The sequence below is a fragment of the Prunus avium genome, chromosome 4, assembly GCF_965620075.1.
Source record: "Prunus avium chromosome 4, drPruAviu1.hap1.1, whole genome shotgun sequence".
Taxonomy (NCBI): Eukaryota; Viridiplantae; Streptophyta; class Magnoliopsida; order Rosales; family Rosaceae; genus Prunus; species Prunus avium.
In genome coordinates, this window is record NC_142287.1 from 36788369 (window position 1) to 36815395 (window position 27027).

The 27027-nt window shown below is 37.9% G+C and overlaps 4 protein-coding genes and 1 pseudogene across 6 annotated transcripts; 4 read left to right on the top strand and 1 right to left on the bottom strand.

The window, feature by feature from the left end:
• The first annotated feature begins 1167 nt into the window (after window positions 1-1167).
• Window positions 1168-4161, top strand: LOC110763041 (CRIB domain-containing protein RIC10). The gene is made up of 5 exons (XM_021965773.2): window positions 1168-1723; window positions 2017-2163; window positions 2292-2389; window positions 2564-2675; window positions 3551-4161. Exons 2-5 carry the CDS (start codon window positions 2124-2126, stop codon window positions 3751-3753), a joined length of 453 nt encoding a protein of 150 aa, XP_021821465.1. The 5' UTR covers window positions 1168-1723; window positions 2017-2123; the 3' UTR covers window positions 3754-4161.
• Window positions 4162-5154: 993 nt separating this feature from the next.
• On the top strand, window positions 5155-7545 carry LOC110763127 (COBRA-like protein 10 pseudogene; annotated as a pseudogene).
• Window positions 7546-8231: 686 nt separating this feature from the next.
• LOC110763051 (uncharacterized) lies at window positions 8232-8804 on the top strand. The gene has a single exon (XM_021965788.1). It carries the CDS (start codon window positions 8232-8234, stop codon window positions 8802-8804), a length of 573 nt encoding a protein of 190 aa, XP_021821480.1.
• Window positions 8805-10851: 2047 nt separating this feature from the next.
• On the top strand, window positions 10852-16556 carry LOC110763118 (protodermal factor 2). Of its 2 annotated transcripts, none has more exons than XM_021965873.2 (12): window positions 10852-11741; window positions 12416-12754; window positions 12855-12972; window positions 13237-13425; window positions 13522-13980; window positions 14079-14180; window positions 14307-14507; window positions 14594-14768; window positions 14884-15155; window positions 15254-15349; window positions 15597-16004; window positions 16094-16556. In XM_021965873.2, exons 2-11 carry the CDS (start codon window positions 12495-12497, stop codon window positions 15975-15977), a joined length of 2253 nt encoding a protein of 750 aa, XP_021821565.1. In that variant the 5' UTR covers window positions 10852-11741; window positions 12416-12494; the 3' UTR covers window positions 15978-16004; window positions 16094-16556. The 2 variants fall into 2 exon arrangements, with proteins under 2 accessions (XP_021821565.1, XP_021821566.1); XM_021965874.2 differs by having other exon boundaries at window positions 10852-11076.
• A 3090-nt stretch (window positions 16557-19646) lies between these two features.
• On the bottom strand, window positions 19647-25515 carry PCFS4 (PCF11P-similar protein 4). Of its 2 annotated transcripts, XM_021965798.2 has the most exons (7): window positions 24936-25515; window positions 24179-24280; window positions 23801-24055; window positions 22580-23311; window positions 20986-21972; window positions 20339-20887; window positions 19647-19953 (listed from the first exon to the last, which is right to left on the bottom strand). In XM_021965798.2, exons 1-7 carry the CDS (start codon window positions 25317-25319, stop codon window positions 19909-19911), a joined length of 3054 nt encoding a protein of 1017 aa, XP_021821490.1. In that variant the 5' UTR covers window positions 25320-25515; the 3' UTR covers window positions 19647-19908. The 2 variants fall into 2 exon arrangements, with proteins under 2 accessions (XP_021821490.1, XP_021821491.1); XM_021965799.2 differs by lacking the exon at window positions 19647-19953 and having other exon boundaries at window positions 20686-20877.
• Window positions 25516-27027: the final 1512 nt, after the last annotated feature.

Below are 27027 nucleotides of genomic sequence, written 5' to 3' on the forward strand. Positions count from 1 at the left end.
AATCAGAAAATGGTAGAAAATGTTTAAAAAAATGTTGTATGCAATCCATGTTTTGAATATAGAAAGCATCTGGAGGATCTTCGTTTCTAATTCCCACCCCAAAAGTGGTCTCTAGGTGAGCAGCACATTCCCATATGAGGCAAACAAGGAATTAAGATTTTGCTGCATAATTTGCAGACCTAGAAAGAAGCAACAAAACGTGCTTCCAACGATGAGCAAAAAGCTCTTTACATGTTATGTCTAAAAACAGCTAAGCCAGAGCAGCATGATTGCGAGATGATACGCTACAAAAAGTAGTTGACAAATAAACTAATACATGAAAACTGGTCCTTCTAAAAACCAAATATCAAATTCTGAAGCTTTTTTCATCAATAAGAAATCATCCATGTCCAACAGTTGGCATGAGAGGCTGAAGAAAACGTCACTGTTGCTTGTTATAACCACACATTTGATTTGTCATACGTAATCTGCATTCATTTTAGCTACCCTTGATAGAAATAGTATTTCGGTGCTTGACTTATTTCCCACTATATATCTTATTACCAAAAAATAAAATAAAAATATTGTTTGAGGTTATATAAAAGCAAAAGGGAAGAGCTCATACCAGCTGGCTGAAAAATTAATGAAAGCTGGATTGCAAATTTGAATTAAATAATGTCTGCATAGAAAAGGATTCAATTCAATTGGGGAAATGTGTTAACCTGTTGCTTTCTTAAAATTCTTTTTCTGTTTTTTAATTAATGGATTTTTTTTATTAGATATAAATAAACAAAATGATACTCTCCTACCAAGTTTGCTTAGGGTATTGGCCAAAGTACTAAAATATCCTGGAGGCTCTGCATGAAAGCAGGTCTTAACTCACAGAGTCACAGGGCCATTTTGTCATTAAAAAATAGAGTTACCCCTTACACTCTTACTCTACCAATTGGCGTAATTAATACTAAAATCTAAACAGAGGCGCATTTTTTTCGGTACAATCGATAGTCTAAACTACAAGAGAGGGGAATTTCACACACACAACTATCATGCCGTGAAAACTCGAACTTGAGATATTTAGTTTGCAAGTCAATGTCCTTTCCATTAGGCGATACCCTATTGGCCTAAACAGAGAGGCTTGAAAGTCAGTCTAGTCAGACACACTGCACAAACAAATACAGCTTCTCTTTCTGTGTGTATCAGATTTTTAGCCCGCAATTTAAGTATTTCTTTCTTGCATTATTATGCGGAGGGCTCTGGCCTCTTGCATTTTTCAGAGAGCCTCTGAAAGAAACTAAGTAAACCAGCACCACCCAATTTCTTTTGTATTGTCTTCCACTCTCTCCATCTTAATTTGTCCCGTCTTTCACACCCTTCTTTCACCTTTCATTTTTATGGCTCTTTTCATCTTTCGTCCACCTTTCGTCCTTTCCTCTTGAGCCGTCTCTTCTCTTTCTCTGTGTCTCTCTGACTCTCTTTTCTCTGCCTGCCCACATTTGTAGATAAATCCCATTACACCATTCTTTCCAGTTTTTTTTTTTTTTTTTTTTTTGCCCCTTTTAAATTTCTCATATCATTGTTTTTGTAATTTGTTTCAATCAGTAGTTTCTGGGTTTTTGTTATTGCACCAAGAGCTATTCATTCCATAAAGAGCTTTACAGGTTCTGCAATCCATCAAGAGTTGCTGTGCAAAAATGAAGCATGAAACTTGGCTACCTCTTCGTACCTTCATAATCATCCTCTGAAGGTATCCTCCTTTTCATTGTTTCTTTGGTGAAACGATTTCTTATATAATCAATAACAATAGGGCTTGTAACTGCTTTTTACTTTGTGGAACTCTTAGAATCGTATATCTTCTATAAATGTATTAATATGTTACAAAATCCATAGCCAGATACCAATCTTCATTCTCAGGGAAAAAGAAAAGTTCCCAAATCACATGCAATGAGAGCCTTATTTGATACTGCTCTTGCCCTTTTTTCTCCTTTGGAAATATTTTAAGAAAAAATTCCGTCTAAGTACATATTTACTTTCTGGCAGGCAAAAGGATCCATATCTCCCAATCTTTGGCTTTGGTGTTTTCTTCCCTGTTGTTTGCACTCTCCAAAGAGGCTGTTTCATTGGGTTTGTAGTTTCTTTCTACCACCATGGCAACCAAGATTTTCAAATACTTCTCTCAAATGTTTGGTAATTATCTCTCACTTTCTCTGATGTATCAATATCTCTTGTTTATTTACCTTGTATATCAAATCAATATGGATTTTGATGATTTGATGGCTAAACTGGAAAATGGGTTTTTTTTGTTGTTGCTGCAGTTGTGAAAGAGCGTGAAATGGAAATTGGGTACCCAACAGATGTGAAACATGTAGCACACATTGGCTGGGACGGCCCATCTGAGAGCGCTCCCACTTGGGTGCGTATAGCTAGCTAGGCTAACCTGCAAAATAATGTTCTTCCATCCCTCTTGTTATTAATTTGTCTTTGCGTGGCTCCCATGTTTGATTATTCAAACCTACCAACCAAAACATGTGCTGATTTACTTAATTGTTTGTTAATAATGAGGGGCTAATTATGAGTAATTATGCAGATGAACGAATTTAAAAATGGACCAGATTTCTCAACCAGCTCGCTTGGTAGTAACGCTGGTGATCGGATGGGTTCCTCTAATCCTATGGCTTATTCTCCTTGGTCCTCTCAAGGTATGCTTTGAGCCTTTGATCATCACTATAATGCAGATTTTCTTGTATGTATGTATGAATTAATTTATGCATGCTTAGGCCAGAACATGCGTGCATACTAGGCAAAATAATGCAGAACTGATAGCTGGGACCTGAGTGTCATATGAATGATTTTAAGGCTAGCTTTGCTTGTCAATTTGTTCCATTAAACTATGCCTTGTATCATGTGCAGTTGTGCAATAGTATCATTCTAACCAGACAAGTTTGAGCAGGGTCTTTTCACGGGGTCAATAGGTTTAGGAGAAATGTGATTAATGTCTGTTTTAGTTTATTGGTATAAATTTATGAGGTGTGCAAAAGTTTTCAAGATTCTTTGCCCCAACTGCAAGGTTTTGGCTCTTCTGTCACGAGGCAACACACTTTCCTACCTAGAAGAAATATGAGAGCTCGTGGGCCTTGGCCTTCTAGAAAGAAAACGCTAGCTTGTTCTTGGTGGTCCACAGGGCTTTGCTAAGTTTCAGATTTGTGCCATTACTTTAATTTGGTTGATAAAATGCTACTTCTCTGTCAATATTTTGACCTTTGGTCTGGTGTGATTGTTTTAGCTACTTTCGATGATGGTCAAGGCATTTTGAGGGTTGCTTGAACGTTATCATTGGGATTATTATATCAATTGTCTTAAATCGAGCAATAATTTCATCTTACAGAGGTTTTAGGATCGTTAGGTTTGTGTGTGCCTATCATTTCCCTTGAGGTATTGTGGTGTGGTTGAAGTGGTCAAATCTTGCTGTGGTGTGTTGCTTTCACCAATTTATTTTAGATTGTGGCGCTTTCCATGATTGAAGAAGACACTTTAACCTCTCTTTTGCTTTTGTTTCTGTAATCTTTTGTGACAGATTTTGAGCATTCGATGGGACACCAACCGTCCTCGGACATGTTCAGAGACCTTCCTCGTAGTGAACTTCCTAATGTGCCCAAGAAACCAAAGCGGAAAAAGGTCAAGTCTTCGTCTCCCTCGTCATCAAGATCCTCAAGAGCAACAAAGTCAAAGGCGACTGCGTACACCCAAATGGAGGCAACACAAAACCTGCTAATATAGAAAGAGTGGAATGCAAGATTATGAAATTTGGTCAATCAAAGTTAAAGATAAACTGCCAATGTGCATAGAAAAGGATTCTGGGTGCCCATATTTTGTGCTTGCTCTGCAATGTCCAGAAGGCCAAGAAGGAATTAAGATCCAAAAATTTGGACATGGCTTATGTAAATTTCTAGAAAAGCATGATGGAAATTAAGTGGTCGGAGAAACTCTGGAACATATGTGAATTTGAAGAGTGGATGATCATTGTGCAAAGGGTGACAGCCAATTTAGGAAGACACCAAGTTTTTGTTTTGACATGAATGTAATAAAACATGCAGTGAGGTGAAGAATTTAGTTGTGCTGGTGGATGGTTTGCTCATTCAGATTATTGAACTTGAACAAGAATACAAGATGTTCACTTTTACTAACGATTCTCAAGTTTTTTTATAATAAAAAATGTTATACCAGCAAATTGTGACTACTATTAAAAAAGAAAAAGCAATGCGAAAGGAAAGGAAAGGAAAGCTTTTTGTATACCAGCAAGCAAATTGGGCCTTTTTTATTCATGATCCGAAAACTATTGGATTAAGAAAGGGAAACCAAATTACCAGCAAACTGATCATGTGTTTTGGGAGTAGTTGTCAATGATTCTTGCATACTAATTACTCTTTTCTAGCGGTGTGCAAAATCCAATCTAGTCCGCCTAAATCGATCGATTCAATCCAATCTAATTTAATTTTAATCGGTTTCACACCAAACCATCAAGGTCAAGGAAAAGGATTCAATTTCCTGGTTAGTGGGAAGACATAAAGTTTAGGATATAGGGTTTTGAACTCGACCAATTTAGTGGGCAGACATGATGGTCTTAGCTAGAAACTTAACGGGTTTTTTTGTTCTCTGTTCGTTGTCTTGCCTTCGGCCTTTCTTCCTTTGGCTGTTTGGGTTTTAGCTACCCTTTGGCCCTTTACCTTTTTCGGCTTTAGGTATCATGTTTCTTGACCAAAATAAATATAAACAAAATAATAAAAAGCTACAAATTTTTTGTGTAACAAACATTGAGATGTGGCATATGCGGGTTAGCAAGTCAGTGAGTCCGCCCCTTACACTCAAGTTTGAGTCATTCCTTTCTTGAGTTAGATTAATTTAGGGTAATTTAGACAATTTTTTATATAAAAATACAAAATAAAGACATTGAGATGTGGGCGGGATAACACTGTATTCTTCCCCCCAAAAAAAAAATCCCTGGGGATATTAGTGTCATTCAATTATTTCGAGAGTTGCGAAATTCAAATGACCGTTAACCGTTACCTTGCCTAATACAGCGGTAAGCTCAGGGGATGAGGTTTCGTCCGACTTATCCTCCACAAGTTTATCACTCTCTCAACTTTTTTGAGTTTTATCTTTCGGCACCCATTTCTCAATTGCTCCCTTTGCTCTGTTCACCATTCACTCCGCAATTTCAAACAAAAACTTAGCAATCCAACCAAGTTTCATCAATCAAATCAAATCCTCCATTAATCAGAGAGAGCTAGCTAGCTAATTTAGAAATCAACCCATGTCACATTTTCCTATTAAAAAACATACCACCCTGTAACATCTTCCCTGTAATTGTGAACAAAAGACATGAAAAGGGCTTGGTGGGTTGTAATTACACTCATGTTTGCCTTGTTTGGTTTTGCATTTTCGTTAACCAGAGCTCAAGATAATGGCGATGGAGGAGATCAACAACCAGCTGCACCAACCCCAGCACAACAAGATTGTGATGGGATTTACATGAGCTATGACTTCGAATCTCGCCGCAAAATCTACCCTTTCCTCAAGAATGCAGAGAAGCAGGCATGGGCCTTCAAATCCACCGCACACATAGTCAACACAGGCACATACGAGCTCAAGGCCTGGAAGATTTATATTGGGTTTCAACACAAGGAGATTCTAGTTGGTGCAACTGGTGCTGTTTTGATGAACGGTGATGATTTCCCGGCTGATGTTGGGAATGGGACTTACCTCTCTGGATCAGGACAGACAGATTTGAAAACCTCCATTAGCACTGCAGGAGATTACACCCAAATTCAAGCCCAAATTCAATTCAGTGGCACCATGTTTGGTGTCAAGCCATCTGGGGTCCCCATGCCTAAAACAATACGGCTTGTTAACGATGGATACAAGTGCCCCTCACCGACCAATCGCAGTAAGTGCTAATTCATTGAGAAATGTTCTCTTGTCATACTGTCAATCTGAATCATTTGTCACGTTGATTCTTACATGAACATATATGTTTACCATTCTAATATTGGTTTTTGGTTTTCTGTTCTTTCTTAATTTGGTCATGGCTATACAGAGGGGTCTATGTATGTATGCTGTGTTAGGAACCCAAAATTTAAGGCCAATGTAACAAAAACCAAGTTCTTGCCTCGGCAGAAGGGCGATCTCACAATAGCATATGATGTTATTCAAGCCTACGAAAATAATTACCTTGCTCAGGTGACAATGGAGAACTGCAGCCCTTTGGGACGTTTGGACCATTGGAACTTGACCTGGGAATGGATGAGAGGGGAATTCATATACAACATGAAAGGCGCTTATCCGCATACGATTGATTATTTGAATTGTATATATGGTGATGCTGGAAAATACTATCAACAGATGGATTTTTCCAAGGTCTTGAACTGTGAAAAGAAACCGGTCATCGGAGACCTACCTAGAGAGAAAGCAAACGATACTCAAGTTGGGAAGATACCCAACTGCTGCAGAAATGGTAGCATTTTGCCTCCTATAATGGACCAAAGCAAGACCAAGTCTGCTTTCCAAATGCAGGTGTTCAAATTACCTCCTGATTTGAATCGAACCGCTCTGTATCCACCCGAAAGATTTAAAGTGGATGGGGTGCTCAATCCAGAATACAAATGTGGGCAACCTATAAGGGTAGATCCTGCTCAATTTCCAGACCCAAGTGGTCTTCAGGCTACAAGCTTAGCCATTGCAAGCTGGCAAATAGTTTGCAACATAACAAGGGCCAAAACCAGGAAGCCAAAGTGTTGTGTTTCGTTCTCTGCTTATTACAATGAGTCTGTGATCCCCTGCAACACATGTGCCTGTGGTTGCAGTGACACAAAAAAATGCAACCCAAAAGCCCATGCCCTTCTTCTCCCTCCAGAAACACTTCTTGTTCCCTTTGAAAATAGGACAAAGAAGGCCATAGCTTGGGCAAGCATAAAGCACCATCATGTGCCCAAGCCACTGCCTTGTGGTGACCATTGTTCAGTTAGTGTAAATTGGCATCTCTTATCAGATTACAAGGATGGCTGGACAGCTAGAATCACATTATTCAATTGGGACAAAGCCAACTTTGAAGATTGGTTTACTGCCGTGCAGCTCAAGAAAGCTACCGCTGGTTATGAAAAGGCGTACTCTTTCAATGGGACCAAAATTCCCAAGCTGGACAACATCATCTTCCTCCAAGGCTTGAAGGGCTTGAATTTTTTGGTGGCTCAGAGAAACGGAACGAAGCCGGAAAAAGATCCCAAGGTACCTGGAAAGCAACAATCTGTGATTTCCTTTAAAAAGAAGCATACACCAGACATAGAAGTAGCTAAAGGAGATGGGTTTCCTACAAGGGTGTTTTTCAATGGAGAAGAATGTTCTCTTCCTACTCAACTTCCACTATCATACGGAAACTGTCATCATGTAAATTTTGTAGTTGCAATTTGTCTTTCACTTCTGAGTTTTGTTATGTAATTAATTAATCTTAGGCTAAATCATGCTGTTCTTCATTTATGCCCTAGGACACAAATTAAGTTAGCTGCAGAAATCTAGAGTACTTCCTTGTATGATATAATTTCTATCTAATTTTGTAGTAGTAGCATCAGTAGTAGAAGTATTTACCAAGATCTTTGTCTAAATTTGCCAAGAAGATAAGAGAAAGAAAGAAAAAGGGTCAAAGAAACTATGCAATTTCCTACAACTCCTGTTTAGTGTAGAAACTTAATGTGACCCACTTTTTTCACCAATTGATTTCGTATCGAGTCCAAAACTTGAGAAATATTATAATATTGTGGGAGACTTCACACCAAAAAAGAAAAAGAAAAAAAAGGTGACTTGGGCATGGGTCAACCCTCCAAAGCTCAACCTAGCCCAGCCCAATTCTTGTTATTTATTATGGCTTATGGCCCAAGCTATTTTCCACATTATTTAAACAAAACAAAAAGACCCTCGATTGTATCTGTAATAAGTATTCACGAAGACAAGAATGAAAGTGATGGCAACAACCGTCTTCCAAACTCATTGTAACAAACTCCTCCATTGTTGTCTCCATCAATAAAAAACATACAACTCAAACAAAAAACAATAATGCCTTTTTTTTCTTGTTTTAATCACAACCACCCTGCATATAACTTAACAACAACGTTACCATGTGAAACAAAGATTTGTAGCAAACATAAAAACATGTCTTAATTTCATCCATCCAAATCAAACTAGACATTAATCTAAACTCCTTCACCATGGCAGGCTCTCGCAAAGGTTTAAAAATCTGTGCTGCTGTGACTGGCATTCTCCTCATTGTCATCTTAGTTGTTCTAGTCGTTCTGTTCGTTACAATCTTAAAACCCAAAGAACCTTCAATCTTCACCAAGCCGGTGACCCTAGAAAGCTTTGAATTGGTAGTTATTCCAGTGGTAAGGTTGAATGTATCAATTGGAATATTGATCACGGTGAAAAATCCAAACTATGGAGGCTTTAAGTATGAAAACAGCACAGCTCATATCAGTTATCGTGGGAATGTCGTCGCTGAAGCTCCGATCGAAAAGGACACAATTCCAGCTCGTGCGACTCATAACATCACCACTTCTGTAAGTATTTTAGCTGACAAATTGGTTACTGATACCCATTTTGTGGGTGATTTGATTATTGCTGGGGTATTGAATTTTACTTCAGAAACCACCCTGCATGGCAAGGTGAGCTTGTTGAAGGTCTTTAAGATGAAGGCAACTAGTTATAGCGAATGCAACATCTCTATCACGATCAAAACCCAGAGCGCTGACTCAGTTTGTAAATCCAGAGTAGAACTGAAGTAATAATGTCCGTCGACAAACTGTTAATTTGAACCACACATTATGATCAATTATTTAAATTTACAATAAACTTATGTAGTATTCTAGGTATCGAGATTATAAATGATGATAAATATGTAGTTTGTGCACTACTAATGATTCATTTGTTTTCTTTTTGGGTCTTGATTTATAAAAATTAGTGTTGTGGAATTTACCAACTGATTTGTTGCCATGGAAATAAAGGAAGTTGTTGTAGTGCTTTCAATATTATTTATTAGATGAACCCCTTAATATAAGTATTGGTGTAAATTTATTCTAAGCACTTATCATTTCAACTCCCAATTGGTACATTCTCCCCAACTTGAAGAAGGTGTTGAGCGCAGTTTTATAATTTATGTATGATATATTAATGCAAAACTAATTCATTGAAGTTACATGATTCCTTGAGATTGCTCTCGACGCATATCCAGATTGCAATGTTCCTTTACATAAAAGCTAGCTGTAGGCCTATGATGATGAAGATGTGTTGTTCCACCAAGCAAATCAAACAAGACAGGGACTCCCATTAATGTTAAGGCCCTTGTTGATCAGTGACATGATCTTTAAAACAACATCAAGCAGAATTAAAATTTGTGACCCACCATGTTAATTTTCAGAAAAAACTGAAAAATGTAATAAATGCAAATATATACCATTGAATTTATAATAATATGGCGGGTGAACATTTAAAAACAAGGAATATATATATATATATATATATATATATGTATATGTGTGTGTGTGTGTTTTTCACATCAGCACATTACCAATATTAATATTTGATATATATCTTGGAAGCTAGACGTACTCGACAATTGATGTTGTCATGTAAATACATATGGTGTGTGATGATTTGACATATCCAATTTGAGGAATTTGTTCTGATCAACAACTAAAAATAAACTTAGAGCCATTTGATTTTCTTTAATTCAAGTCAATTTTACCATTTATTGAGAGATCGTGAAATTTACTCTTATGTATTGCACTTTGAAAAATGAAAACAATTTAAGAAACAAATAATATAAAAAGAGTGTATTTCACATCAATTAAATTTAACAATGTACAAAATATTATATCCTATCAATTTATTTATATGGTCCATTTGGTTAGAAGAGTTTCATAATAAACTTCACTTGGTTTATGAATGCAATGAATTTCAAATGTTAAAATAACATTTTTCAATGAAATAAGAATTTAAAATAACTATGTACAGTTTTTTTTGGTCAATTAATTTTCATTAAAACCCCAAAAATGAGAAGGAAATAAACAGAGAATACAAGGACTGAAAAAGTTGAATGCATAAATAAAGTACCACAAGCACATAAAAGATTAGACTAAAACCAGTACAGTAAATACAAACTCATATGCACATCGTAAACATGTTATTGGAAATCAATTTAGCTAAAAATTATAACCTTGTTTTTAATCACAAACATGTTCTTGGAAATCAATACTTCAATGAAAAGCTTGTTATCTCTTTCAAACTCGACTTGTTTACGAGGTTTACAAATTGTGCATACCAAAGTTCAAATTTGACTACTTTCTTAACAATCCGAATAAATATTATTTCTTTTACGAACCCATCAAACTCAGATGAGCCGAACTCGATATCAACATGATTATTGATTAGAATCGCATTGTTGATTACATATCCAACATAGGAAGCTGTTCATCAAACTAATTATGGAATACACCCATAAAAGAGAAGAAGAAGAAAAAAAAAATTACAATACAGATGGAATGGCTGAGGGAGTGAACGTTGAAACTTAAGTTAGGGCAGTTAAGAAGACGTACTTCATTTCACCATACTCCCTATACGAAATTTAAAACATGAGGATGATGAGGTGCCAAACCCTGATGATATCTTCTCTCTCTCTCTCTCTCTCTCTCTCTCTCTCTCTCTCTCTCTCTCTCTCTCTCTCTCATGCATGCTTCGCATTTACACCTCTCCTTCCCTCCATAAATGCTATCGCACCCTCTCAATACGCTCTGCATTAACTCCTTCGCTGTCATATCCTCTCCACCTGTTCCTCTTTCTTTTCCCCTTCCCTAAAGTCTCTCTCTCTCTCTCTCTCTCTCTTTCACCATTTGGATTCTATCTCCTCTTTTTTCTCGTCCGTTTCTTCCTCTTTCTCTCTCTCTTCTTCATCACCGCATTCATCTTCTTAAAACAATCACAACAATCTGCTCCCGAACCTCACAACAATCACAACGGGAACGGAGATCTTTCTTCCGCGTAGCCTAGCTAGCTCAGAGGGTCAGCTGCTTTGACCCTTAAGCTCCCATTAAGCCACCATCTTTCTTTTTTTCTAAGTAATATTTATGCATTAGCCAAACGGATTTTGTCATATTCTTTCCTAAGTCCCGTTTTTAATTTCTAGAAAAAAAACTTCCGTTATTTTCAGCAGAGAGAGAGAGAGAGAGAGAGGTTGGGAAAACCGAGATCGAGTTTAGTGGGCGTTATAATCCTTGTTTAGTGTGTTTGAAAACTCATTAAGTATTATCCCAGTCATTTAGCACGTAAGAACAAAAAGGCTAATGACTTTCTGAAGGCCCAAAACCGTAGTTCTAGTCCTTTCTGCCCGCTTGTTACTTGAACTAATCCTATTTAGCTTTGCTCAGACACTGCCAGAGAATCTATTAAAAGTTCAAAAACCCAACAACCCCACACAAAGAGTCAACCCCCAATAACACCATACCCAGCAACTACCTCTTACCTCTTCAGAGTCAAAGAGAAGAGAGAAGAGAGAAAAGAGGGAAGAGAGAGAGAGGAATGGCGTGTAGTCTAGTCTAGGGTTTCTTTGAGAGTGAGATATGTATATGGCAGCCGGAAAAATGCTTCCGGCAAGGGATAAGTGCATGAAACTTTCATTTAGGGGAAGAAAGTTGTAACCTTCCCAGCTAAATATCATCGCATCTCAGGTCAGTATTCTTTTAGGCGGTGTGGGGTTTGTATCATATAACTTTTGAGATTTTGGGAATTTTTATTTTTCTAGATACATGTACATTCACGAGTATATATGCGTGTATTCTGTCATCCCAAGCGTTCATTCTATATAGGGATCATAAATATATTAGCATATATAGGGTTTTATGGGATGCATTTGAAGCAAAATCCTTTTAGGTCGAAACGGTAAATCTTCAGAGAGGGAGCGAGAGAGAGAGAGAGGTGGGGCTGGGGGGAAGACTTGTATGTATGTAGATACATGGTTTACAGCTTTATCCTGTACAGAAATTTATTTCTAGTTCCAGAACGGAAATACAGATCACTTGCCCTATAAACTTACCCACCATTTATTATGCTATAGCTCTCAGATTTTTATCTTCGGTATTTCTTACAAATTAATTTTCTCGTCCCCAAGTTTTTTCTTTGTATGGATTGGGTCGAAGTAAGATGGTTTATTTATCTTTTCTTAGTTTTTTTAAAAATGTTTTTCTATTTCTTCACTGTTTGTTTATAATTATATATATTTTAAACTAGTGTAAAGAGTCTTAATTCCAAAAAAACCTCTCTGAGTGTTGGTCTGAGTTCTTTAACATGTTTCTCAGTGTGCGGTGCCCTTTATTTTTTAATGATAAATTCTTTGTGTTGGCAGATTGAAATTAAGACAAGAGAGATAGGTATATATCTAGAACAATATTCCTAAATTTTAGGGATTCGACGAGGAGAGAAAAATGTATCAGCCAAGCATGTTCGAGAATCACCACCATATCCTAGATCATATGACGACCAGCAGCACCCACAAAACCTCGGAAAGTACTGAAGTACTAGGAAAGAGCAGACTGCTGGAAGATGATTTTGAGACCAAATCCGGCACCGAAACGACTACGGATGCTCCCTCCGGAGATGAGCAAGATCCTAACAACACCGGTCCACGCCCCAAACGAAAACGTTACCATCGCCACACCCAGCGCCAAATCCAAGAGATGGAAGCGTAAGCGTTTTGTTGTGTCGCTCTTTTTAATCTTGCTTTTAGGATTTTTGAGATCATCAACTTCATCGTGAACACAATTTTTATCGATCAAAATTATCAGATTCTTCAAGGAGTGTCCTCACCCAGACGACAAGCAAAGGAAGGAGCTGAGCCGTGAACTAGGGTTAGAGCCTTTGCAAGTCAAATTTTGGTTCCAAAACAAGCGCACCCAAATGAAGGTAGAAAATTACAGAAGCTTATATGTATGTAGAAAAAGAAAAAATAAAACAATTCAATATGCGTTTCCTTAAAGTCATATAGTTCCAAACTAATGTTCCACATATGAGGAATTATCCTTTATTATCTTTGAGACTTTATTTGACTTTGTAATAGTTATTAAGGACTTTAATTTTATGCAATCTCTATACACATTAAGCTCTCTCCAATAACTTGGTTTACTTTTGTGTATATGTTTTGACATTAACTGTAATATTTATTCTTAGGCTCAACATGAACGCCATGAGAATTCAATTTTGAAATCAGAGAACGACAAGCTTCGGGCCGAGAACAACAGGTACAAGGAAGCCCTCGGCAATGCCACATGCCCCAACTGTGGAGGACCAGCTGCTCTTGGTGAGATGTCATTTGATGAGCAGCATTTGAGGATCGAAAATGCTCGTTTGCGTGAAGAGGTGATGATCAAAACACAATTAATTGATTCCATTTTCATTTTTTTAATATTCCTTTTTCACTATAAATGACTTTGGTTTATTGCCTGACCTGTACAGATTGATAGGATATCTTCAATTGCTGCCAAATATGTTGGCAAGCCTTTGTCAAGCTCATTTTCTTCTCACATTCCACCTCATGTGCCTTCCCGCTCCCTTGATCTCGGGGTTGGCAGTTTCGGGGCTCAATCGGGTTTTGTGGGAGAGATGTATGGATCATCAAGTGATCTTCTCAGGTCAGTTTCAGTGCCCACCGACGCAGATAAGCCGATGATTGTTGAGCTTGCCGTGGCAGCCATGGAAGAACTCATTAGAATGGCTCAGGCTGGAGAGCCTTTATGGGTTCCTGGTGACCATAACTCATCTCATAATCATGAAATTTTGAATGAAGATGAATACTTGAGGACGTTTCCTAGGGGAATTGGCCCCACACCATTGGGTTTGAAGTCTGAAGCTTCAAGAGAATCAGCGCTGGTCATCATGAACCATGTTAACCTTGTTGAGATTCTCATGGATGTGGTAATTAACATATATAATTGAACATTAACTGAACTTCTAATTTAATTGGAATTTGACTATATATCTCTAAATTTTTCATGATCCATGATGCGTTTCAGAACCAATGGTGTACTGTCTTTTGTGGTATTGTTTCAAGAGCAATGACCCTCGATATCCTATCAACTGGAGTAGCTGGGAACTACAATGGAGCCTTACAAGTGGTTAGTACACACTAATTAATCTGAATTTGCAATGACTCAAACAATTAACTTGTAAAACATCCTCAAAGCAAAAGTCATATATATTATGTATGCTAAATGGCTACATTTTCTTTCTATAATGTATAGATGACAGCTGAGTTCCAAGTGCCCTCGCCACTGGTTCCGACCCGTGAGAACTACTTTGTAAGGTACTGCAAGCAGCATGTTGATGGAACTTGGGCAGTGGTTGATGTTTCCTTGGACAACCTACGCCCAAGTCCAATTTCAAGGAGTCGAAGAAGGCCATCCGGTTGCTTAATCCAAGAATTACCAAATGGTTACTCCAAGGTGCACAATGTTTCCTACTCTTCTAATTAAGTTATATAGTTCATTTGTTTTTTTTTCCTCATGGTTTTCTTCGTATGATTGTGTAGGTTATATGGGTGGAACATGTTGAAGTGGATGATAGGTCTGTTCACAACATATACAGGCCTCTAGTTAACTCTGGTCTTGCCTTTGGGGCAAAGCGATGGGTGGCTACACTTGATAGGCAATGCGAACGTCTTGCGAGTTCAATGGCCAGCAACATTCCTGCTGGAGATCTCTGTGGTACACACACATTAATCTTAATAATTTACTTCCCTTTGTTATTAACTAATGGTATATTTTTTCCTTTATATCAACTTCATGGGTTTCCAATTCTTATATTATTATATATATACAGTGATAACTAGTCCAGAAGGGAGGAAAAGTATGCTGAAGCTGGCACAAAGAATGGTGATGAGCTTCTGCACTGGTGTGGGTGCTTCTACTGCCCATGCATGGACAACATTATCAGCAACAGGTTCAGATGATGTGAGGGTCATGACCAGAAAAAGTATGGATGATCCTGGCAGGCCTCCTGGGATTGTGCTTAGTGCTGCAACTTCCTTCTGGATTCCAGTCCCTCCCAAGAGAGTTTTTGATTTCCTGCGAGATGAGAACTCTCGTACTGAGGTATAGATATTAATTAAACATGAATGTATCATCTCAAATATTAGGGCATTTCCGATTGAACATGCATATTCATTTAATTTGTGGCATACAATCTTCAGTGGGATATACTTTCAAACGGTGGCCTAGTGCAAGAGATGGCACATATAGCTAATGGTCGTGATCCAGGCAACTGTGTCTCCCTACTGAGGGTTAATGTAAGTCTCCTAGAACATATATGCATCGAGAGAGTGTGAATCTAAACTATTGGTCAAGTTAATTATTGAATGATTATGTGGTTCAAATTTACAGTTTGACATCATAAACATATTTACAGTCTGACATGATAAATATACGTGTGATAGTATAAATATATATATCATCATAAATATATAAATATATCCTCCTAACCTTAGTATTTAATTAAAAACTATAGTGACCAAGCTAATTAATTTCATGTTGCAGAGTGCAAATTCAAGCCAAAGCAATATGCTGATACTTCAGGAGAGCTGCACAGATTCAACAGGGTCATACGTGATTTATGCTCCAGTTGATATTGTGGCCATGAATGTTGTGTTGAGTGGTGGAGATCCAGATTATGTTGCACTTCTGCCATCTGGTTTTGCCATCCTACCAGACGGGCCTACTGGGCCCGCAGGAGGAGGAGGAGGAGGAATTCTTGATGTTGGGTCTGGTGGGTCCCTACTCACCGTAGCATTTCAGATCTTGGTTGATTCAGTTCCTACTGCCAAACTCTCTCTGGGATCTGTGGCCACTGTTAACAATCTAATTAAGTGCACGGTTGAGCGGATTAGGGCTGCGGTCACATGTGAACAGAACGCATGACAATTAGCTAGAAAGCCTTTATAGATGGTGAGCTCACTTATTTATTAGTTAATTAATTTTTGGTTTTTAAGGAATTTCACTTGACTAATTACATTTAAATTTCTTTGTCTTTGCAGTGGGAAAGAGGTAGAAGAAGAAAGGAAAGAATGGTGTGGTGGGTTTACTTAGAAATTGAACGTTACAAGGGGAAGAAGTCAAGAACGCACCTTTGTAATATCCTTGTGTCGTGGTGTTTTGGTGAGGCAGAAGCCCAAAAAAAGCAAATCACCACCTCGCAAGGTTAGTGGGTTCGGGTATTGACTTTCCCTGAACAAAGAGGAAAGTAAACTCTCAGGCCTTGTTAATTGTTAGTTTATGAAGTTCAGAATAACTCTGTTCACCTTAAAATTACTGTTTTGCCCTAGGATTAGGGGGGTAGGGTTAGGAGATTAGGGTTCATTGTAGTAGGGTGGTAAGTTTATTACTGTTTAAGCGTCTTACTTTCCTTGTCATGTATGTGTTTAAAAGAGGTAATGTTTAGTTGGACTTTTGAAATCACATTAACAATATATGGTTTCAATTTCACATGTTTTGTAACTTCCAAGAGTTGTTAGGGTTATTTTTGTTTATGTGTTAATTAATTATCATATCCAGAAATCATGGATGCTGGATTAAGGAAAAATGAGCCTATAATCTTCTTGCTAAGATTTTATTTGGGGCACGACATCGTATCATGATCATCATTGCCAACTCCAATTACTTTGGATATGAATTAATAAAAGATCAATTTGATTCTTGAACACTCATATCTTAACCAGCCTCTTAAGTTACCTAGACAAATAAATTATCCCTAAATGCCCATGAGTTCTAGTTCAAGTTCCTTGGGGATAAGACAAGCAAGTGCATCCTTCCTTGTATGTGAAAAAGATAATAAATAAATAAAGTTGAGTGAACGAGAGAAATTCTCATGCAACCGGCTAATAACGCAATGACATGTAGGATAACTTTTTCACATGTCATTGTGTTATTGGCCGGGAATAGCAAAACAGTGATATCCCGTTATAAGTAAGTGTTTTTGCAAGTCAACATCCAAATTCATTACATATATATACAGCAATATTTTACTAATGCAACCGCGTACGTTTTAGGAAGTGACAGCAACATCGGTTATAGCTTGCCTTTTTGATGCCATATATAAATTGCTTGTGATGAAATATTTCAAGTAATAAAATCACAGCATCATCTCTTCTCACTCACTCTATATATCTGCAGAAATGATTTGAAATTGGAAGTTTCAGAAATGAACTTCAATATTATTACTATATATAGTAAATTTATGGTTTCAACCTAATGATGACTATAAAAGTTCACTGCAATCACATACGAAACTCGATTTTTATGGGGCCAAATAAATTTATGGTTTAAACCTAATGGTTGTTGAGAAGATTCAATGTGTAGCAGAAAATTTCAAGCCCCCCGCAGCGCCCAGCGCATCCCCTTTAAAATATAGAAGTGGTGTTAATTGCGAGGGAAGAAATTAACTTCTGCTGCACTGCAAGCTTTATATTCAATTTATCTGCTTTCATCTGTCTCTGTGTCCTCCTTTGTCGCCTAGCATTCAATATTTATTTGTTCGTTCATATCATACATAATTTTATGTATGTATATATGCATGCATGTATTTATAATGATGTAAATGAAAATCACATAAAATTGTAAGAACTAGAACGTTCCACATGAACATGATGGCCGTAAACTAGCAACTGCACAGATGAAAAACTTATAGCATTGCGTATATGCCACACCCAACAAAATTAAATATTTCTGACTGAGAGACAGAAAAAGAAAACAAGTAATAATTTGTGATGCTTGAGACAAGGTAATTAAAAACGATGGTTGTGAAGAGCAGGGTCTCTTTATTTGGCAATCAAATTCGTTCCCAGAAATTTGAATTATAATAAAAGGACGTGCGAAAGGAACAGCAGATGTAGATGAATGAATATAGGAAGATAGCCAATTAGCTACGTACCATATATACATTTTGAGCATATTGGCAGAGAATTAACAACTGTTGATTTGCAGACACTAAATCGCGTTTCCTTTAATTTCTTCTTCTTCTCCTTATCTTTCTCCTTGCCTTCTTTCTATATAATTTAGGGTAAGGCACAGAAACAGACGGATGGTGGTTAGTTGTGCTTTTATTGAGTTCATGGGAGAAGTCATACTGGTTAGGTTTGCTTTGGTGCTTTTATTTCTTCTGTGGGTGAGAGCTTGCTAGAGTGACTTGTTCTATTGGTTTTAAAAAAAAAAATAATAATTATCTGGTTATGGTTGTCCGATTTCAATGACCAAACCCAACAGTAGAATAACCTGGTCATGAGAAAGAGGTCTTGACTTGAGCCACTAAATTAAACAGGATTTTGTTCACGGTTTCGAAACATCATCAGCCTTGGGAAGTGCATTGATTTTATTAAATAATAAGAAAACGACATTAATTATAATAAATTTATTGATTACAAAGGATATTTTAAAGTTTATGGTATATATATAGGATGGTCAGAATCAAGAAAAAAAAACTTTTTTGTAACAGGGGCAACATTGTTTTGCTATTCTCGGCCAATAACATAATAACAAGTGAAAAAGTTATCCCACATGTCATTGTCTTATTAGTCGGAATAACAAAAAGTGTTATACCTACACAAGGAAAAAAACTTGCCTGCACTGTAGTCCTATCCCCCTCCAATCACAGCCCGCCATGTGTCCAACTTTGTCAGAAAATGGACAAGTGACGGGCTGCGATTGGAGGGGGATAGGATGCAGGCAAGTGTTTCTCCTACACAAGAGTTTCTTTCCCAAATCAGGGGACATATTTTTTAACACACAATAAGACACTTTCTACACACAAATAGTGTGTCCCATGGTCCTACCGACCCCACAGAGGCTTTATGGTTAAGCGTAACCTTCACTCTTTTCCCCTTTTTTTTTTTTTTTTTTTTTTTTTCAGTTTAATTACGCTTTCATATCACAGTATCCAGCTTAACAAAATTCTGATATGGATTTATATATATATATATATATATTTATATTTACTAAGAATTTTGAGAAAACGAAACCGAAGCTAAGTCATACTAAGGCCTAGTCGATTGACCATTAGCAAATGGCACACGACACAAATACATTTCATGCACTACGTAGCAAATGAAGACAAAACAAATAGAATGATATGAAAGGAAATTCATTAAACTTGATCAGAATCCGGAGTACAGTTTATCATGGAGGGCAGGTTTCCGAATAGTAGCATTTGGAAATCTCGGGAACTTGATCACAACTCTGCTATCTAGAACAGTTATTACACTGTAAAGACACTAAAAATCAAATGAAAATAAAATAATAAAAGAAAAGAAAAGGAATTTGACAAATCACATCAGCATCCTTCACATTTGATTCAGCTTTATCTTCAATTCCATGCATGATGATGATGTCTTGATCAGAGCAAGCTATGGAGCCTTTGAATGACTTTGCTTACAAGAACTACCACTGCGCAATCCCCTGCAGAATGTATAAGCAAGACACAAAATATGGATTGCAGAAAAGTCCCTCATTTAACAGAATTCATCCAACAGTTCTCTCCTACAAAGGAAAAACATCACCAACCCCTCATCATATTTAGTAGAAGATAGTCTAAAAGTCTGATAAAAGACAATAAATTTCGTTTTTAAGAGCCTCATCTGGGTTGTTTTGACAGCAAAGATGAAATGCCAGATAACAATATGGCAAGAGAAATTGTGACCTTTGCTGCAGAGATAATGTGCATGGTACAAATTCCACTATACATGTACAAGCTGGCTTGAAGCCAATGTGGTGCATGCCCCAACAATAATGTAAACAAGTTGAGAGAAAAAGAAGAAACTCATATAAGGCTACAGTGAACATGGAAGACGACCTAACTATGCTAACTCCGCAATCGTTTTCTTTGACTACCCTCTTCAATAATTCCCTGCGATTCAGAAGAAAAAGAAAAATCAAAACAAATACATAATTTTACAGCACAGCTTCTACAAACTGGATACTGCTACTATCAGGATACCATACCCACAGTTCCCATTTTTATCAGGATGGTACTTCTAGTAAACCTTAAACATTTTCAACCTCAGTAATTACTAACATCTATAGTAGCATTCACATGCACACCATAATATTCAAACTCGGGCATAGGAATAATACTAATGAATATTGAAGATTATGATCTTCCAAGGAAGAAAATGTGTATTGAATCATTGATGAAAAAAATTTAAAACATAATTAGGGTATTTATTGTTCTCAGATAAGATTTTCTGGAAAAAAGATATAAACACAAATTAAAACGAAATATGGCAACATACCACTTCATCTTGTCCCAAACCTCCAGAGGATACCACGCTTGACTCCGATCTGCATTTAGCATGCACTATAGGACCTAACTGTGACCTATCCATGCCTCCTGTTGATCCATCAGGTGCATTCAAGTACACAGCACCTTTATACATCCATTCCTCTGTCTCGTCACTATAAAAATCATCAAAAGGTTCTCCACATAATGCACATGAATTTTGATCCTCATCAGCGGGAACAGCCATTTCTTCATCACTCTTCTTTTCCACAATGGTCTCAGCAGGCATAAATCCAGGAACTGCATCAGTACCCAAGGCCTCTGCACCACTGAGCCACATGCTCGTATTTACAAACCATTTGCGAGAGGGCTTCTGCTTACGGTTTTTAGACATACGGTTCTTTGTTACATGCCAATCCATATGACTACTGTGCTCTTCTTGGCACTTGAACCTAAGGCCACATGTTGTGCATTGTCTCGGGAGATCACTGTATAGGGCCTTTATTACAGATTCATGACGCACCTTGAGAAGGTCGGCATTAAACTCAATTCCTACAGAATCCTAAACATTAAATAACTTGGTTGAGATACGACCCAAATAATGCATTATAAAATCAAATATTCAAAATTAGACAATATAGAGGGATATCATTCAAATACCTGGACAGGGCTTTGATTTGTCAATGAGATCAAACCTTGAGCCATGAGAGAACTAAACAAACCAGAATATGCACTCCCGGGCTGGTTGCTAGAGACAACTGGACCAGGGTTTTGAATGGAAAGTATGCCTTGTGAGGAAGGGGGAGGCGGACCTGGTGGTAGAGGTGGCAAGGCTTCTCCTCGTAAATGCAAAGCGCTGTTTGGGACATAGGGGATACGAGGAACAGGATTTGCCATAACTGTGCTAACAGCACCACCATGCCCTTGCAAAGTGTATCCGTGATTTAAGGATGGTAACCCCAAATAAGGTGGCCCGGGAGTTTCCGCAGATGAAATAAAATTCTCTCGTGCCTCCTGGGGTGGAAGAAATTGTGGCTGTAAAGGACTGGCCTGCACCTGGTTTCGCTGATTAACAGGCATCGGCCGGGCATTCTGACTGGTCAATTGAGTTAACTTTGTCGACCTCAACAACTTATTTTCATAACCATCCAACTGCTGCTCAGGCACATATAAAGAATTATATGGAGCTTGATTTTTTACAGTGTTGCTATAATTTATTGAACCATACTGACTCCTCTGGTTCTGCAATGCAAAAATTGAGTGGCCAGGAGGAGGGTGAGAATTATGTACGTTTACTGGAGGCCTTGAACCCATTGACACTGGTATAATGGGTCGAGAGTCGGCATTAACAGTGTCAACACTAGAAGAACCCATTCTTGATGCAACAGCTATGGGCCCATGTAGTCGTGCATCAACATCTGGAATCTTGTCAACAAAGGCAGACATTTTCTCACCACCTGAAGATACACCACTTGCCACAAAGGGCATCTGGAAATTCCTACCCCTTCCTCTGGCATTAAGGATATTCTGCGAAGACTGAGAGAGATGGAAAGGAATATTCCAAGCTTCTTGAGGGTAGCGAGAACCCAGACTATGATTTGTCTCAGATTGGAATCGAGATACCGTACTTGTTGATCCACGACTGAACTGCAGGAACAATATTAAATTTTCACAGATGAGCACAAATGAAATTCAAGAACTGAAGTCCATAATAGAGGGCATCAGTGAAGAAATACATGAGTCTTTACTATGTTTTACTGAGAAAAGTCAACAAAAAATGTGCACATTGGGATCAGTTTGGGCTACTTTAGGAAAGAAAACCAAAAATGTTCCGTTAAGTAAAGGATAGGAATTTAGAAAGAAGTAAATATTCGTGGTTGAAACTTCAAAGCAGTCACAGATGCACATAAGAAGAATCAAAGAAATAAATTTGACCAGGACCTCAATTAAAGGTACCACAGAATCAGGAAACTCTAACTAGTCCAAACTACTGGTGGCACACAGAGGCCCAAAAACGCAACTCCCGCCCCAAAAAAAGAAATAAATAAAGCCATAACATACTAATAAATAAATACAAGAAATGTAAGAATCAAAATAGCAGGATAATAGTACCGAATAGTCTGTAAATATCAGGGAAGCCATTTAAAAAAATTGCAATGCAAATAACTAAGTGAAAAAACACACTTGCAAACATCAATATCATGTTAATTCTAACTAAACAAAAATGCTCAATAAAATTGTAGAGGGAACATACACCAAGCGGGGGGACTGGATCTTCAGTTATAACAGAGGACTGTTCGGCTGAAGGTAGATGTGCCTGAGTAGACCAAGTACTCCTAATATCTGACTCCAAGGGGCTCGCATTCAGTGTTCCAAGGCTGGGCCTTGCCCTGTAGCTTCTAGAAGGTGGTGCAGTTGAAGGCAAGTAATCATTACTCCTACTCTGGTCTGCTAAAGTTGGGCTCATATCTTCCCAATCAAACTCTTCCTCTTCGGTATTCTGCCACGACATTTGAGTTGCCTTATGGTCTAGACCATTCAGGCCCAGCCGCCCAACCAGAGGTTTATCATTTAAACTTCTATCCCCACTGTCTTTCCCGTATGCATCAATCAAAGCTCTTGGTCTCTGATGTTCAAGTCCATTACTGAGGTTATTATATGTAACAGAAGTGTCAAATCGTTTCTGACTACCATCAAGATAGCGTTTTCCTCGCAATTCATTCGGCTCCTCATCTCTACCAATTGCTCCACCAAGTCTATAATCAAACACAGAATTAGATGGAGATGCCCTTTCACCAAACCTTTTAGGGGAATTCTCTGCTGCAAATTCATCAACTGCCGATGGTAGAGATCTATCAAGCCCAATATCTGAAGGTGATGATGATCTTGCAAGCCTAGTAGTTGAAGATGGGTGCAACCGATTGGATCCCAGGGAAAAAGGTGAATGACTCACACTTCCAGTTGAGTTCAATCTTTGGGATCCAACCTGAAAGGATAAAACCATTGCATTATCAGGATCATACTAGTCATACATAATGGCAGGTTTCTGAGCTTATAAATTTTTAAGTTTAAGTTACTATTAAACGCTGAGTTCTTTAAGATTCATAACAAATTATATGTACGAAATGTGACAGTTTTATAATGTTTATGTACGCAAATTTGGTTACAGAAAGCAATACATATGAATTGGAATTCTCTATGTTGAGAAAAGTCACAAATTTTGATTGATAATATGAAAAGCTTCAAATACAATTCTAAGCCGTCTTTATATAGGCATCAAATCCAAATCCCATTAGTAATTGTAAATCCTAATCAGCCAATTGTCCTACTTTCGCTTATTTAAATACTCTGTGCAAAATGAGAAGAAATACTTTACTAAGATCACTGGTGGTAAAGCCAAATCAATTATCAAATAAGTGCAGGCTGCGGCATATTTTCAGAAGAGCAAAACAAAGAGATTACATGGAGAGCTTACACTATCTACATTTGAGCTATCCAATTGGCGTAAATACTTTGGATTGACATGGATGCCATGAGTCGGTCGAGGAGATTCAGAAGCTCTCAGAGGAGTTGATCCTGATGATTGTTGGTTTACTTGTGGAGAAAACTGCAGTTGCTCTTCAATCCTGCGAAGGACTGAAGGTGGAAAGACTGCTGACCAAGTGCCAAAGAGATGGCGCATGGCAGGATACTGGTTAGGGTTTACTTGCCTGTATGCCTCGCAAAATACCTATGCAAATATAAACTCATGTGAAACTAGAGTTGTGTGATTCTCAAAGAAATATTTGAACACATAATTGGAAAATTGGGAAAAAAAACATATATATCACATTCTGCGGTCAGATTAGATCACCTCAGGTAGACGGGAAGAGAAGTACTTGGCATAATCCCGGCCAATATTCTTCACAATACTATCTAATAGATATAGTGAAGGCAGTTTGTGCTCAACTGGGACCTGCAATAGACAAGTATTAAACAATTAACGCAAACTTCAAACTGACTAACATATAAACAGCACTGCGACTTCTTTTGCTGCAGGCTTGACACATATTCCAATTCAACTGGAGTTCAATCTTCAATTAAAGAGAGAAACTATGATGGAATCTTAAAAATATTATCACAAAATTAGTGCTGGTCCTAGTTTTTATCACCATGCGTGTGTAGTATTAAGGTTGTTGGTTCAATCATAGCTACAAACACTGGGAAATTTCACTTATTGTTTGTTCATCAAAACCAAGCTTCTTTGTAACCCAGGCGTAACAAACTTTTTTTTTTTTTGCGGGTCATTCTGTTCATAATACTCAAATGTAAATGGAAAAAAAAGGAGCGAGAGAGAAAGAAAGAAAGAAAATATTACAACTTTTGAAGTTGTTATTCCCAATTGAGTGACATCGAGCATCTAAAATTTAAATTTCTATGAGAAAAAGATGAAGCTGGGCCGCGTCGTAGCAATTAGAACTTTAGAGTAAAGATTGCTATTTTTTACAATTCCTAGAACTCAAACAATTACACGAGTTAAATCCGGGATGCAGAGAAACAGAGAACCCCCAGCAAAGCTCCGCCCAATAATCAAAAAGAGGTAGAAGCAACCCGCGGGTACCGAAACAGACCTCGAGAATCCGGGCGCAGATGGCGTCGGCGATGCCCTTTCCGTGGTCTCTCTGCTCGCCGGCGATGATGGTGAGATCGGTAATGATGGGTTTGGAATTGAAGATGAGCTCCGCCAAGACCATTTCGTAAAGCTGCACAATTTCCTCAGTGCTGGGCGGCGACACGTCGTCCTCGGGCGAAACCCTTAGGTCATCGTCTCGTTGCTTCAACAGTGCCCTGAAGCGGTCGACTATCGGAGTCGGAGGTTGAGGCTTCTGAGCTAACTCATTGCTGGGCATGGCCTTCGTACCCGTGGCTGCGCTGGAGGCCGCGATTAAGCGGTCGTGTGGGAAAGCGAGGGTTCTAGGGTTTTCTCGGGAAAGTAAGAGCTTTTCCGAGGCCATGGAAGTTTGGGAAAGAATAATGGTAAGTGCTTTGGGTTAGGGAAATTAGGGTTATTGAAGTCTGGGTCTTCTCCCACCACGGGAGGGTGAGGATTGCATTAGGGTTTGCTCCCACCACCATAGAAATACAAGAATACGGTGTGATTTTGATTCTGGAAGCAACTGCTACGAGTCGTGTTGTCCTCCTCGTTACCTCTTTTAAATTTCTTTCTTTATTCTACTTCTCCTCCAAGGAACGACAAGCCGTTTACCGTCGTCTACTTCCCTATTAAAGTAGGCACTAAGTCATTTTTCGTGCCTATAGTTCTCCGGAATTCTACTTTCCTCTCTGTGGTTTTTTTACCCATGCAATTTGATATTGATCACAATTGAAGGACACGTCTAAATTCGCATTCATGATGAAACAAACATGTGTTTTGGAGAAGTATTTTGGACGGAATTTTGGATGAAATTAGATGAAAATTTGGGAATTGTGATAGAGTCAAACTAAATGTTTTAAATTGTCAAAACTAAAATTACATGAACCACAAGGTGTGGTGCGGTTGGTAAATTGTCACCTTCAGTTGACGAGCTATCCGATAACTCAATGGCTGGGGTTCGAAATCCGTTGGAAGCACTTTGTGGCTAGGAACAAGTTGAATCTCAAGTGGGAATTAATCCCACCTTTCAGGTGTGGGGATACCTCGTGGTATTTACCATAAAATAAAATAAAATTACATGGACTCTAAAAAGTGACTTTTTTCCGATTAAAGTAAATGCCCCGACATGTCGTTCTCCATGTTTAAGAAGCCAAATAAAATAGCGTCCAACACCAAAACCCCAAACATCACAAGGATTTCTGCAAACCCACTCCGAGTAGGAGAAGGAGTTAATACGATACGACAGCCAACAGGAGTTTGACTCCTTTTTGGGTTAGTTTCTACCTTTCATTCAAGTCATGCATTTCTGATTTCTGATTTCTGATACTGAATCAATATGTTCAACGGCTCACTGGCTTTTTTTTTTTAAATCCTTTCAAGGAGGTTTTGGGTTTGTTTCTCATAAGAATATTTTGCCTTTTCTTTGTTCTTGATGAATGTTTTTGCATTATTTGCATCCAAATGGAATATAACTGAGGGAAAGATCAAGTCGTGCGTGGAAGTTTGTTGAAAGTCTACAGAATTTCTCTCTCTCAGAGTCTCATGTGATATGGTGTGTGATGCATTTCATATTAATATTTAAATAGTCGAGCCGGGCGGCTATACTCTTTTAATATAGTAGAATATTTTACAAGTACAGCCGAATATATTAATATTTAAAGCGTATAGCCGGGCGGCTATACTTGTTAAATATATTAATATTTAAATAGTATAGCCGAGCGGCTACACTATTTTAATATATACGAATATTCTAAGAGTATAGCCGCTCGGCTAAAATATTTAAATATCTTCGAATATGTTATAAGTATAGCCGAATATATTAATATTTAAAGCATATAGCCGCACGGCTATACGCTTTAAATATTACGAATATTCTAAACGTATAGCCGTGCGGAGATACCATTTAAATATAGTCGAATATTTTATAAGTATAGCCGTGCGGCTAGAATGCACAAAATGGTTTTCTTTTTTGTAATTAAGTAATATCTTAGCCTTTTTTAATTACTCTAATTAATAATTATGTTTTAATTATTATTTATTGAGTAAATAATTAGTATTGAAATATTTTA